This window comes from Strongylocentrotus purpuratus, unplaced genomic scaffold (genome assembly GCF_000002235.5).
Source record: "Strongylocentrotus purpuratus isolate Spur 01 unplaced genomic scaffold, Spur_5.0 spur5_scaffold_16, whole genome shotgun sequence".
NCBI classification, from domain to species: domain Eukaryota; kingdom Metazoa; phylum Echinodermata; class Echinoidea; order Camarodonta; family Strongylocentrotidae; genus Strongylocentrotus; species Strongylocentrotus purpuratus.
Window position 1 is genome coordinate 15333916 of NW_022145601.1, and position 14994 is coordinate 15348909.

At 36.6% G+C, this 14994-nt stretch overlaps 1 protein-coding gene across 1 annotated transcript; it reads left to right on the top strand.

The window, feature by feature from the left end:
- Positions 1-2981: 2981 nt before the first annotated feature.
- LOC100891719 (sphingosine 1-phosphate receptor 4-like) lies at positions 2982-3482 on the top strand. The gene has a single exon (XM_003727527.2). It carries the CDS (start codon positions 2982-2984, stop codon positions 3480-3482), a length of 501 nt encoding a protein of 166 aa, XP_003727575.2.
- The last annotated feature ends 11512 nt before the right edge of the window (positions 3483-14994 follow it).

A 14994-nucleotide genomic window follows, 5' to 3' on the forward strand; every position in this document is an offset into this window, starting at 1 on the left:
CAAATACAAACAAAAATGCAATAAATTATCAATAATTCATTGCATTTTGCCCCGGTCCCTAACAGGAAAAAAATACCTCTGTAGGGCCATGCATGATGGTTCAAGGCCCCGCATTTATTGAAAGTGTTCTATTTGTTTTAATTTTTTTTTTTTTTTTTTTTTTGGGGGGGGGGGGGGGGGGTCTGTTTATTATATGAAACCTATGGGTAAGAACTAAACCATAGCGATCGGCTATTGATAATACAATTTTTAGTCAATTGATCTAATATTTATAACAAGCAAATAATGGAAAAACAATGTTTTGTGCCATTCCGTTATACAGATACAGTCATGCCCTGCGCTATCATATCAGATAGTGGCCCCGATGCACTTAAAAAAAATGGAAGTTTGTTTTATAATGCTGTTTTATAATGTTGTATCGGTACATGTGCATGTAATTGTCTGCATCTTAGTGTAAATTTACTTTTCGTGAGGTTTTGATCTGCGTTTTACTGCTTTTTTGTAATCTTTTTATAATGACTTGTAAATATTGTGATTGTTTTTTGATTGTTCAATAAAACACATAAAGAAAAAAAAGGGAAAAAAAGATAGTGGCCCCGAAATCACACCTGTAATGACAGTTTGCCCCATCCGCCATCGCCGGACTAGTCGGTTATTATTTACTCACTAAATTCCTGTTTCTATTAATTACTGCGAGTGATCGAAGCGACCGAGATTTTTTTGTTACAGTCTTTATATACAATAGCGGGAACAAAATTGCAATCAGAATAATTGTAGATGCGATTTCAAATTCCAGATAAAAATTATAGGCAATCTCGTTTCCGGAGTATATTTTGTAAGCTCAAATAATTACTATCGAGTCTAGAGGCCAGTTTTTGAAATCTCATGGTTCTAACTTCGTGGTCATCCCGTTGAAATATTTTATAACACACGCTTCAAGGGATATCAAAGAAGTTAGACTTATGACGGTTTTCAAAAAACAGCCCCTTGACTTCGTTTTCTTTTTAAGCTTTCCCGGAAAATCTTGTTCTTCAAGCAAGCGTTAATTATTATCAAAAACCAAGTCCCGCTGTCGTCATGTATGTCAAACGGTTACAGAAAATGTCATGACCGGTAGCGTTCAGCGTCATAGAAACTCTTATCCACTGTTTATTATTTTAATCTCTTTCCGCCAAATTTCAGAATACCTGTCAGTTTACGCCAGTTCACGTAATTTTTTACATGAATGAATAACCGATGAGAATAAAGTCTTCATGACTTGTCTTATTTGCTCTAAGCAAACATAATTCACTCAATCATTCATCCATGTGAGTCGACAGTACACAATTTTTATTTAATCTGTTCGAAGAGAATTTAACACTTGTCCAAACTTGTCAAAGGTTGAAGGGTTATATTTCAATCGAGTGCTGTGGGTCAAGTGTTTATAATTCTCCAAAGTACATCATAATTTTGAATATCTACATAATCAAAAGTGTCAGAACTTTCAGTGTGCGTTGTCAAATCCAGTTAAAGGCGAAGTCTACCCTGATTATAAGTTTGTTTTAATTAAAAAGAAGAACAGATCAATGAAGGTTTGAGGAGAATCTGACGATCAATTAAAAAGTTATGGATTTATAACTTTTCATGAAATACTTCGAATACTTTGAATGAGTCTAATATTCTTGGCAACGAGGTCTCTAAATATGTTGTCTCCCAGTTGTCTCCCCCTCATATGATCCTTTTTGTAATGCAAGAAATGTCAATAAATTCCATTTTGATCAAAAGATATATTTTCTTCATGCTTATATCTCGATCATAATATCACGGATAACAAACTGCCAAATTGTTTCAAAGGCTCCACGATTTTCATAATTTTGAAAGATTCATTACTTTCCTATTTGTTGTCCGATTTTTCTCAAATTTTCACTGCATTGTTTCCCTAATGTTTCTGCTTCTATTAACACCAATTTAATATCAGGGTGGACTTCCCCTTTAAGGAAAATCAATAACGAAAGAATGACGTCTATAGGTTTATTGACCGATACGATTACTGCGGAAAATGCGCTTCGAGATATTTATTATAATGAGGGCCATAAAAGGGTATGAAATTGTGGGAAGGAGTAAAAAAAAAAAGAAAAAAAAAAAAGAAATAAAGCGAATTGTTGGAATATTGGGATCAGGACATGTCAACATTTTGAAAAAAGCAATACAAAAGTGTTGATCCCGCCGGACTCGGGGGCACTTAATTGGTAATTGATTAAAATCTCGTCGCATGCTCAAACTGACTTCATACAGGAAATTACAGACGCGATCGTTTAGTTTAAAAAGGCTCTGCTTAGAAAAAACTACCGCACATCGCGAACGATCACATCGATGACGGTCGTAAGTTAGTTGAGAGATCTGTAATATTTCTTGAAATTATTTTGTAGTCTCATACATTGATTCCCGGCAATAAATTTTTCTTGGCTGATTAAGATATGAATTTGTCAACGGAATCAAGTAGCGATGGATCGTCTCAATCGTCTTCTATCATATCGACTACAGTTTTCATAGCATTTGGATTATGCGGTATAATCGACAACGGACTCGTTCTGGTTGTCGTCGGTTACAGTAAAGATCTTCGGAATGCAACAAACTTGCTGATCGCCAACCAATCCTTGATCGACCTGATGACATCGGTTTTTCTGCTTGCGCTCAACCTCGCACCCGGCGTCCTTACCGTATCTCAACCTGGGCTAATCAACAAATTCATCTGTGCTTTTTGGATGACTTCGTATCCATTTTGGATGACCGTAACCGCCAGCTCAATCAACCTTGTGGTGATAACGTTTGAACGATTCTATGCCATCGCTTATCCTGTACGTTACCGTCAAGGAATGAACATAAAACGAGTGGCATCGTTGTCTGTGATTCCGTGGGTATATGGGATTTTGTTTAACGTTTTCTTTTTCTTCTTGACAAGAATCGACGGACAGGTATGCTTGACTTTTGTGTGGCCTAATATGAAGTTCAAACAAATTATTGGGGTGTTGATATTCAGTATTCAGTTCTTGGGTCTCATCTGCATCATAAGCATCCTGTACGTCTTAATAGCTGTTCATCTTCGTCGTGGTCTACGCGGACAGACCGATGCTGTTAACCTGCGGGAACGCGCTCGAAGGAACGTCCTGGAAACTCTCCTCATCGTATTTGTCAGTTACGTAGTCTGCTGGGCACCCAATGACATCTATAGCTTGAACTACTATCTCAAGGAAAATGTCCAATTCGAAGGCATCCTTTATGACGTCACCGTTTTGCTGGCCTTCGCCAATGCCTGGATAAACCCCATCATCTATTCCTTTCGATATGTCAAGTTTCAGAGAGCATGGAAGAAGATGTTTTGCTGCCGAGATGCAGAGAAACAGGACCAATCAACCGTGTCTTCATGTAACCTTGCTAACAAGAACCCGAACAGAACCAGGGAAGCATCTACAGGGAGAGGATCTGAGTCAGAGATAAACTAAAGTGATTGCATTTGATATGTATAATACCACAGAAGATTTGGTTATCGGTCAAAACCGGGCGTTGATCTAGGTGTACAGTTAACAACTAAATTATTCATACCCTTGATTTGTCCAGATTAAGGCCAAATAAAATTAAAAAAAACATGTTTAGCGTCCAGTTTTTTTTGAAAAATAGGAAGGAGGAGGCCCTTTTTTTCGCTTCAAAATGGCCGCTCAGAATGGCTGCTTGGTACATTTTCCCTGACAGTCGGGCTATTTTTCAAATTGGCCGCCGACACTTTTTTTTTTTTTTTAAATCAGAAATAGATCCATTTTAGCAGTGTTTTTCATGTTTTTTTTCTTTAAAAAAAATATTTAAAAAAAAAATAGAGGCGGCCCCAAAAAAGGAAGCGGGCGGGGACGCTAAACATGTATATTTTCTTTAATGGCCTAATGGTGTTTTTTTTTGAGAATGTGAAATATTAGAGCTTACATCATTCTAATCTATTCAACAAAGGCCCTAATTCAACCAGTCCACCTTTCATTCTTGAGTTACGAAAAACACGTCGAATTTACAAGGGGGTGGATAATTTAGTTGTTAACTGTATTCATTTTGTGTCTATAATGTTTACTCGAGAGCAAGAAAGTAGAATCTGCCTAAACACTTGATGTTAGAATGTTTGCTCGTGTTAAGGCAAGTGGCGGTTGAACAATGAAAAATGTCATCCGACCTGTCGAAGAGTTAGACATGTTCTGATAGATAGGATATCATTTTGCACTTAGTGTACTATAATATAATAACACAGATACTAACCTTTTCCTTGATAAACATTACCTAGCCCCGAGCTTGATACTCTCGTTTTTCATATTACTGTACGATCAATTTTTGTTATCATTACTTTGTGCTGTATGTACTCGTAGCAAAGATGTTTTTTTATAATTTATGTTTGTCTATAGTGTGTGCTTGTTGTTATCATGATTGTGTACCATTGGCAAGATTCCAAGTTTTCAAAAAAGTATTTTCCAGCTTCGAACTTGTGTATCTATTATGTCCTACCTTACCAATATGCAGAAATAATACATGTATTTTTCTGAAATTGACAACCCATGGTACAAAGTACCTGGCTCCTCATGAACTTGACGATATTATTATTTAGGTAATGAGGCTGAAACCAGTTCTATTTTTTGTATGATCCACTTAAATTGTTGAAGCTCTAGAACAAATTTTGATGACGTAAAAACGTTTCTAGGATCTTTTAAATACAAGTTTTCACTCATCGGTCTGACTCAACATGCTCAAATATGATGACCTAACTTTTTTTCCAACTACCTGATTATCAATATGTAATAAAGTGTCGAAGTGATAAACGTGGAGGAGGTTTGGGTATATTATAAACATTAATTGGACATTCAATTTCAAAGAAGAATGGATCTGGGGGAATCATACCGAAGTTTTATGTATCGAAACACGTTGCAAAAAAATAACGACATCTCATGGTCTCATGGTGAACCAGTCACATCATGTTTAAACTGTATTGAACTACTGTTAAAACAGGTTGCAAGGGGGAAAAGGAGATGCTTTATTCTTGGTGACTTCATCATTGATCTTTTAAAACCAAATTCATCTGTCAATAGTTTCCTTGATACTTTGTCTTCATATTCATTCTGCCCGTTAATCTCTATATCATCGCATAACACAATGATATTATCTGCAACACTTCCGGACAATCACTAGCGATATTATTTTCGATGTTCTGACATCGTTATGGAATATGGTATCCTTACAGCTGGTATAAGTGACCATCTATCTGGTCATATATTCTATTTTCAAAACTGATAACAAATCTTATACCTTTAAAGTAGATATTTATTGAATTTAATAACTAATTTTATGTTCATTATTGCAAAGTTGAAACTTTGATTCGACAAGGCTATCAAAATTCAATGCTTGGAAACATACGAAGTAATGATCATTATAAACTACAAAAAGCTTAAATACAGCCCCGGCATAGCACCTGTAGAGCTCTTCGAACGCTGCTGAGATGTGTGAGATCACAGTATGGACATGATTTGCACAAGCAGACGATGTCCCATGAAATGTCACACATTTTCAGTGCCTGTGTTTTCATCTTCTCTTGATTTTTGTCTCTTACTTCACTCCCGTCAGGCTAAATGTATTGCCTCACTCTAAACCCCGTGCATGGTTTTATTTTGATGACAAATGCAGCGATACAAAAATAAAGGAATCTGTCGCTTGTAAACAAAATAAGACGCCATTGTATATTCAGCTGCATACATCGCGGTATGTTCGGTGTTCCAAGAGGGAACAAATGACGTCCTTAGTATCATTCCGGGGAGTTTTCAATTTAAAAGTCTGGATTCTTTGATTGTTGATTAACCCATATCCTGTGTACTACAAGCAAAAGATTTTAGTTATCAGAATCGGGTCATATCCCCTTTTGAATGGTTTGACATGCCATTACATTTATATACACTAAACTCATTATAATTTGACAAATAATAGCTTTGCAATTACGTTCATTCTTTATGGGATGCCGTCTGCTTGGGCTGTATTGGTCCATATAGTGACGTCATTAAAACATCGTTATTTTTCCGGTGAATCTCTCGTATATCCCAGCTGCTATGGAGGTGATTGTATTTGTATTTGTATTTTATCACCCGATATGTAGTTGACCTAAAACTTGTACGATGGCCATCTGTTAGCTTACCAGTTTCTAGTGATACATTAGTTGACATTTGTGATTTTCTTTGAATTTCACCTATAACTTTTTTAAACACAAGATAAATGATATTATGATAAATGATACTATTATAGCCATATTGTACAATACTGTATGTTATTACAAGAACAGCACTGGAGTTTACAAGAGAGTATTGCTGATGTTAATACTAGATTTGACATCTTTCTTGATATTTATGGCTTCCCTGAAGAAATTATGTAAAAGGAAATATGTTTTATATCGCCAATATGTTAAAAAAAATATTTAAAAATTCCAAATGTAAAAAAGTATAAACAAGCCAGAAATACGTACGGTTATAGCGGAGAAAAACGGAAGATTAAGCGTAAATATTTCATGAAGAAATTTGAAAAATTTAGATGGTGATTTAAATAGCAATTGGAAGGTTGGAAGGCAATGAATGAAGTATTGAAAAAATGCAATAATAACGTACGTTCAATGTGAGTCTACACAGATGGTCAGGATGATGACCAACTATATGAAGATAAGCAGGAGATTGTTAATATTTCAATAAATATTTTAACAGTGCAGGTACTAAATTTGTTGAATGCTTGACAGAACCAAATGTTAATTTAAAAAAAAAATAATTAAAGACTGAAGACACAATTAAATTCCATGTATTTTAAATATTGTAAATGCTTTTGAAGACAACAAAAGTCCTGGTAGTGATGGTATCTATCCTAAAGTATTGAAGCAAACCGATGTTTTTATCCTAAAATTATTGCATATGTTCAATCTATCATCACAAGGGGGAATTTCCCCCCTAACCTGCAAAAATGTACCAGTTTATAAAAAAGGAGAACATAACGAATGAAAAAGTTGAAAAATTACAGGCCCATTTCTCTTATATCTATTTTTCAAATACTTTTGTAAATTGGTTTACAACAGATAGCCTTTCTTGTCAAGTTCAATATATTAAATTAAAGGCACTTAGGTTTCTGGAAAGGCCACTTAACATCTATATGGCTTTAATAGAATGTGTAACTAAGATATCTGAAGTTTTTTAAAAGAGGGAAGTCTTTTTAGGAGTGTTTTAGGTTAGTCAAAATCATTTGACTGGAGAGGTCATTATATTTGACTTCAAAAGCTTGAATACTACGGCATACGTGGAGTTGTTTTACAATATGGTTCAAAAGTTATAGAAATCGAAACCAATTCACTTGACGATTATACGTCGGATGAGTTGTCCATGCATGTCGGCATGGATCCACAGGGATCAGTCCTCGTTCCACTCTTTTTTCTTATATTTGTTAATGACCTCCATTGTGTTAGTACAAGATTATTTTCAATCATTTTTGCTGATGATACAAATCTTTTTATCTCTATTAATGATATCAATGAAATTAATTGTGCAATTAACACTGAGCTAAACAAGGTTCATAATTGATTCTCTGCCAATAAATTAGCACTGAATTATGAAAAGACATGTTATATGCTGTTCCTGAACCTAAAAACAAGAAAAAGATGTAAGAATGCCTTAAATGATTTGGTTTGTAACTGTAAAATACAACAAGAACACTCTACAAAATTTCTTGGAGTTAACATTGAAGCCAACTTAATCTGGAAAGAAAATGCGTATTGAATCGACTGAAAGAAATAATTCCCTAAAGAATTTTATTACCATTATACAACATATTGATTCTATCTCATATTACATATACTGCAATATAATCTGGGGCAATTATTGTGCATTATATTCATTAAAATAATAGAGTCGTACTCTTACAGTACCCCCACTATACTGATCTTTTATTTTTTAAATTCAAAATGTTGGAAGAAATGGAAATAAAAAGATTACAGATTGCAATTTTTATGTTTTCATATTTCAACAACCTTTTACCCCAGACATTGTGTAATCCACAGTCACAGTACTCGTACATCAACAAACATGCACTTGCCGTGTACAAGTATAATTTTTCACGCAAAACAATAACTTTCACAAGAGCAAAAATCTGGAATAAAATGCCTAAAGAGTTTTTAAAAAAGTCAAAGTTGCTTTCTCAATTTAAACGCAAATACAAAGATTATCTTTTGGAAATTGGAAATTAAACATATACACAGTCAAGTATTCTTGCCTTATGTTTGTACTTTTGTATGTATTTTTAATGCTATTGTAACATTATATATTCATATATTGAATAAGGCAGACTAATGGGACATGGTTGCTACTCAAGGCGTGAAACTCGGAGTAGCAACCATGTTTATTAGTCTGCCTTATTCAATATATTTCTGCTGTGCCTGGCATTGGGCACTTAACGGCAGGATAGAGCAAAGCTAAGTAAATATATATATAATTTCACATTTTAATTACTTGGGAATAGGCAACTGAAAGGCTTTTCAGCCTTGCTGATTCCCCCACATCCTCATATTTTCAAATATGTTGTTTTAATATATGTTTTTTATTTTGTGTGTGCGTTCGTTAAAACGTTTTTTTATATAAGTTATCGTCCCATTTTATGTAACTATTGTACTTTATGTAAATCTACTAAATGTTTTTTTCCCTTTACTGTGTAATATGCAATGTTGTTATAATATATGTACTTGCTGTTTTAAAGCCCGTCTGCACTAGTTTGGCCAGGGGATTAGACCTCCCTGCAAGGTCACTGACAGTGACAGGTCGTTATCTCACCAAATCAGCTCTCAATTAATATAAGAAAAAGGGGATCACGGGGGACCAACAGGCACCGATTAGGCATTGTTTGCTATATAGAGGGCGCAAAGTAGTGCAGTGGTGTTTTAAATGAGATGTGGAAGAATAAACTTAAAAACTTGAAACTTGAATTGATTGGGATTTTTAATGTGATAATAATGAATACCAGATGTACGTAGGTCTACATGTAAATACACAATGTACAATAACATTTCAATATGTTCATCAGCTCTTTTTGTATTACGATTGTAATAATTCAACACTGTCATAAATGCTTTTGAAACATTCAACTTAAAGACAATTTGAATTCCCTATTGTATCGGGTTTACACATTGTGCTCTGATTACGTAATGATGATCATTTTCATCTTCATACATTTTCAATAGATGACGCAGAAGGCTAATGGAGAAGGAGAAGAAGAAGAAGAAGAAGAAGAAGAAGAAGAAGGAGAAGAAGAAGAAGAAGAAGAAGAAGAAGAAGAAGAAGAAGAAGAAGAAGGAGAAGAAGAAGAAGAAGAAGAAGAAGAAGAAGAAAAGGAAGTACAAGAAAAGAAAGTAAAAGAAAATTGTGTGGTGGGGTAAACAATTTGGTTAGATGAAGTGAATGCTAAAATCCTATGTAATGATGTAAATGTCTGATGTTGATGCGAAAATTTGAAAATAAATCGGACTAATGATAAGGGAGTTAGAATTGTTTGAAATACGAGATCCCCGCCCCCCCCCAACTCAGTGTTATTTAGGGTACGCATATGCTCGTTCCCTCTTTTTGAAAGCACCCCCTATCTGAGGACTGCCAACATTTCCGAACCCCCCTTTCGCGGGCTTTTCGCAAGCTTTTCCTGCCTTGGAGACCCCCCTAAATCATGAAAAATGCTCAATGTACCCCCCTAAATTCGGAATAATTTCTCAGGAGTCCAAAGAGATGAGAGAAAAAAAGAAGAAAAAACACCCCCTTTTTAAAGAAATCTCCGGGTGAAAAGTTAATACACCCCTTTTTTTACAATTCTCGGGCCGGATTTTGTCGCACAAAAAGTACCCCTTTACCGGACATTTTTTGAAATCTCATGTTTGTCGTGTACAAGATTATAAATGTATCAGTCATTCCTGTTTTTCCTTAGTACCTTCGCCTTTGGGGCACTACTTGGAATGTATTATGGATAGCATATTGTTATAGGTCCTCTGAAAAGAAAAAAAAAACCCTCCTGAGCCATAAATTATAACAAATTAACATTTTAGTCATTTTGTGTGTCGAAACAAATGGGAAAGTTATCCGTCACTGCGTCGAAATGCCATTACCTATTCAGCCAATTTGAAGTGTATAATGTATAATGATTACAACTTTGAAAAATTTATAACTTTCTTACTTTTTGTCCGGTCCCATTCAAACTTTCATCAGTCTTTTCATCAACGTGAACCCAATCCCACATAAGTATATAAATGTGGAGAATAGAGCTGTTTTTGAACGCATGGACTGAATAAAAAGAATGTTTTTCTTGATACAATGATCTCATTCGCCATTTGAACTCGTCGACTGGTACTGAACTTAAATTCATCTATACATTATGGCTCTGTGTACTTTGATCACACTGACCCATTTTTTTCAGACTGAAAACTTTGAAAGTTACTGATATTCATTTTATGCAAATTGCAATGTTCATGTACCGACTTAATAAAAAAGAACTGCCTTTATCATTTTGTAACGATTTTACTCTAAATAGAGACATTCACAACCTCCCAACCAGACATTCTTCTGATTTCCATTTGTTTACGCCAAGAAGTGCCATAGCCAAAAGATCGATTAGATATGTAGGTCGTTTCTATCATTCTCTCTTTCTTATATATCTCTCCAACTCTCCCCTTTCACACATACGTCTCTTCTTCTCACTTTATATCTCTTTTCTGCCCCTTTTGCTTCTCCTCGCTCTCTTTCACCATTGTTGGATATTTCCTTTCCCCTCTATCGTCATATTTTACCTTATTTAATTCAACATGTCTAATGGACTTTAATATCCATTTCTTTATCATTCTTTGTGGTTGGTTTTATTATATTCATGATACTCTAATGCCTTTTTATTGAAAATGTAATTTTCAACTTTCCCATTTCGGCCTTGCAGCCGCAAGGAAAGTATTTGAAAATACAATTTTGAATGAATGGTAACCTTTTTTGTATGATCTCGGTCGTTTGTAAAGCTCATTGCAATTCGGCTGTGCCGCCATGATATTTATGTTTGGTTTTATTTTCCAGTCGTTAAACCATTTACCTAATATTTTTTTTCTTCATTTATTCATTCTCATTTATGTGAATTTTTTATCAGGGTGGACTTTACCTTAAAGTGACTCGGTAACATTGTTGAAGGTTGATGACAAAAATGCATACTTTTTTTTAATGAAATGTTATTTATTATATTCCTTTTACTGTACTTACCCTCTAAAATGCAAAAAAAATCTGAAAAAATTCTCAAACCACAAAGATATTTATGGTTTCTTTGAAGGCGTCATTGTGCGACGCCCACTTACCGCAAATTCTCCCAACAATTTTTGAAAATTTCCAAACCGTTTTTCCATGAAAATAAGACATAAGACAGGCTTTTTAAAATCTAGTAGGCAGAATTAAGGAAACGGTCAGATCAGTTTGCCTTATCCCAGTTTTTATCATGAATAATGGTCTCTTTTCACTCAAACTTTCAGATTATCTTTAATTGTACATCTAGTACAACTTAGCACCATTTTCTCTTATCTGAACATGCAGTGTTCCATAATGACTCGCAGATAAAAAATCAAATCATACAGTTTGAATATTGTTTTATTTCTTCTACGTATCATTCTTTATTGTACATTATCAAATTTCAAATGTCAATAATAAAAGTCATTAAAAAAATACATTATACGGTTTCTCTACCTTCTTTTTATACTATATAAAAACGAAATGTTATCGTCCTAAACAATTCAAAGGTCTGTACAGTATGTCAGACATTTTGATGAAAAGAAAAGAACGTATACCGTATTAAAAGAGCTACATCATGATGTGATATATATACAGCATATATTTAGGATTACATATTGAGAGAAGCATATATATCAAGGGAAATAGTTACACGTAGGCCTACATGTATTATGCAACTGACAGACACAACAATAATTTCAAAATGTCCAAATGAAATATATAATTACTCAAGGGCACAACTTAGATTTCATGAGCGGGTCTGAAAAGTTTTTAAATTATCTAAGTGGTATACAAAAAGTCTGAAATGTGGCCCCCAAAACAAGTTACCATGGGCCTATGGGCTTTTACGTTGAATTAATGCATGTCGGGTTTACAGGGCAATCCAACATTTGTTACGAGTTCGTTTGTATGAAAGGAAAATGAGAGAAACAGAATGGCGAAAAATTAAAATAAATCGGACCAATGATAACGGAGTTAAAATTGTTTGAAATAACAGATCACTCAATCTTTGGGCATCTCAAATGTCAGTGGACAACTCTCCCGTTTGTCATGTGCAAGATTATATGTATCATCAATTCTTTGTTTTCCTTCTGCTTAGTGCCTTCTCCCTTTAGTCGGGGCACCTGTACTTGAAATATATTATGCATAGCATAATTATTGTTGGAGATCCTCTAAAGAGAAAAGACCGTCCTGAGCAAAAAATTATGAACAATTGGCATTTTAGTCATTTTGTGTGTCGAAGCCAGGCGCGGATCCAGGGGGGGGGCAAGCGGGCCTTGCTCCCCCCACAAACAAAAGAGAGAGAGAGAGAGAGAGAGAGAGAGAGAGAGAGAAAGAGAAGGAACAGAAGGGAAACAGGAAAGAAAGGGGAGAAAAGGAGAAAAGAAAAGGGAAAACGAGATCGGGGGGGGGGGGCGAAAGGGCCTCGCCTCCCAGCTGTTACCCCCCCCTTCAAAACATAAGAGAGAAGGAAGGAAAGGGAAAGAGAAAAAGAGGAGACAAAGGGAATGAAAAAAGAGGAAGAAGAAAAGAAAAGAAGGGGGATGTCAGTTGCAGTTTTCCCGCCAACAATTTGTAGTTCGGGGTGGCGGGCAAAAAGCTCTTGCCTCCCCCCCCCCCCACCCCAAAAGGGGGGGGGGAGGGAGGGAAAGGGAAAGAGTAGAGCTAAAATGGAACACAAAAGAGGAAAAGAAAAGGGTGACAAGAAGGGGAGAACAGTTGCGATTAATCCCGCCACCAACGTGTGGATTGGGGGGGGGGGGGGGCGAAAGGCCCTTGGCTCCTCGGCAAGCAACCTAAAACAGAGAGAAGGAAGGGAAGGGAAAGAAAGAGGTTAGAGAAAGTGAAAGAAAAAAAAAGAGAGAAAGAAGAAAGGTAAGGGAGATCAGTTGCGATTTTTCCCGCCAACAAGGTGTATATCGGGAGGGGGGCCCACTGGCGTACTGATGGGGGAGGGGAGGGGGTTTGGGGGTGTGACAGATGCCCCCCCCCCAAAAAAAAAATATGATTGAAATGTGGTTTATATCTAATTCATTACCTCTGATGTACAAATGTTGCTGAAATGACATAATATTCCGGGATTTTTTCTCAATCTTTTGTAAATAATACTTTTTATGCCTTTGTTCGAAAATGGCACATTCCTAAAGAAAGAAAAAAAAGAATAGTGACCTGCCTTTGTCACAAAATAATGAGGTGTCAAAATTTGCTCATCTGACCGACCGTGACTAAATGCCTAAAACCCCTGAGCTTTCGGGGGCTCTGCCCCCTGGATTCTACCTAGGGCCCAAAGGCGGGCACCTGGATGCTCATCTGAATGTAATTTAATTCCTAAAACCCCTGAGCTCCTAGGGGCTCCGTCTCTGGACCCCACACCAAATAGTGACCTGCCAGTGTCACAAATAAGGTATCAAAACATGTTCATCTGACCGTAATTCATGCCTAAAACCCCTGAGCTTCCGGGTGCTCCGCCCCCTGGACCCCACGTCAATTTGTGACCTGTCAGTGTCACAAATAAGGTATCAAAACATGCTAATCTTACGGTAATTTAATGTATCAAACCCCTGAGCTTCAGGGGGCTCCGCCCCTGGACCCCACACCAATGTGTGTCTTGTCACTGTCACAAATAAGGTATTAAAGATATGCTCATCTGACCGTAGTTTATTGCCCCAAACCCCTGAGCTTCCGGGAGCTCCGCCCCTGGACACCACGCCAATTCGTGGACTGCCAGTGTCACAAACAAGGTATAAAAATATGCTCATCTGACCCTAATTTATTGCCCAACACCCCTGAGCTTCCGGGTTCTCCGCCCCCTGGACCTAAGCGAATACGTGACCTGAAAGTGTCACAAATAAAGTATTAAATATTCACCTCTGACGGTAATATTTTACTGTTTAAAACCTCTGGGCTTCTGGACCCCACACCAATTTGTGTCCTGCCAGTGTCACAAATAAGGTATCAACTCCTTTACCTCCGCCGGAGCTTCGCCCCTAAACCCCACGCCAATTTATGCTACGCTCTACCTGATCGTAAATACCACCCCCCCCCCCCTCCACCACCTACTTAGAGAAACGTTCAGCGGGTCCTGCATATGCAAGAGTGTGGGTGATGTGGATTTTTGTTGTCTACCCCCCCCCCCCCCCTCCAAACGTTTTTTCTCATTTCGCCACTGCCGGTGTCACCATTACGAACCAGTATTTGGCTCGCATAATTTCAAATTTGCCCCCCCCCCCCCCCCCCCCTCCCTTAAGAAATCCTGGATCCGCGCCTGGTCGAAGCAAATGGGAAAGTTGTCCGGCACTACGTCACAGTGACATTACCAACTTATATAATGATTACAACTCTGACAAATTCATAACTTTCTTATTTTTTGTCCGGTCCCATTCAAACTTTCATCAGTCTTTTGCTTAACGTGAACCCCATCTCACAAATAAATGAAGTAAATGTGGAGGATAGAGCTGTTTTTGAACTTATAAAATACATATTAGAGAACGTATTTCTTGGTAATGATCTCGTTTCCTAGTTGAACTGGTTGACCGTGGTACTAACCTTAAAATTTATTTAAAGTCAACAACTGAATTTTTCATACTCCTTGAAACTGTGATGTGTTTGCTGTGTTTGTGAATGAAAGGTGGACGAATCAGTGCCTTTGATGAATACTTAGATGTTCTCAAGAAAAAGAAAA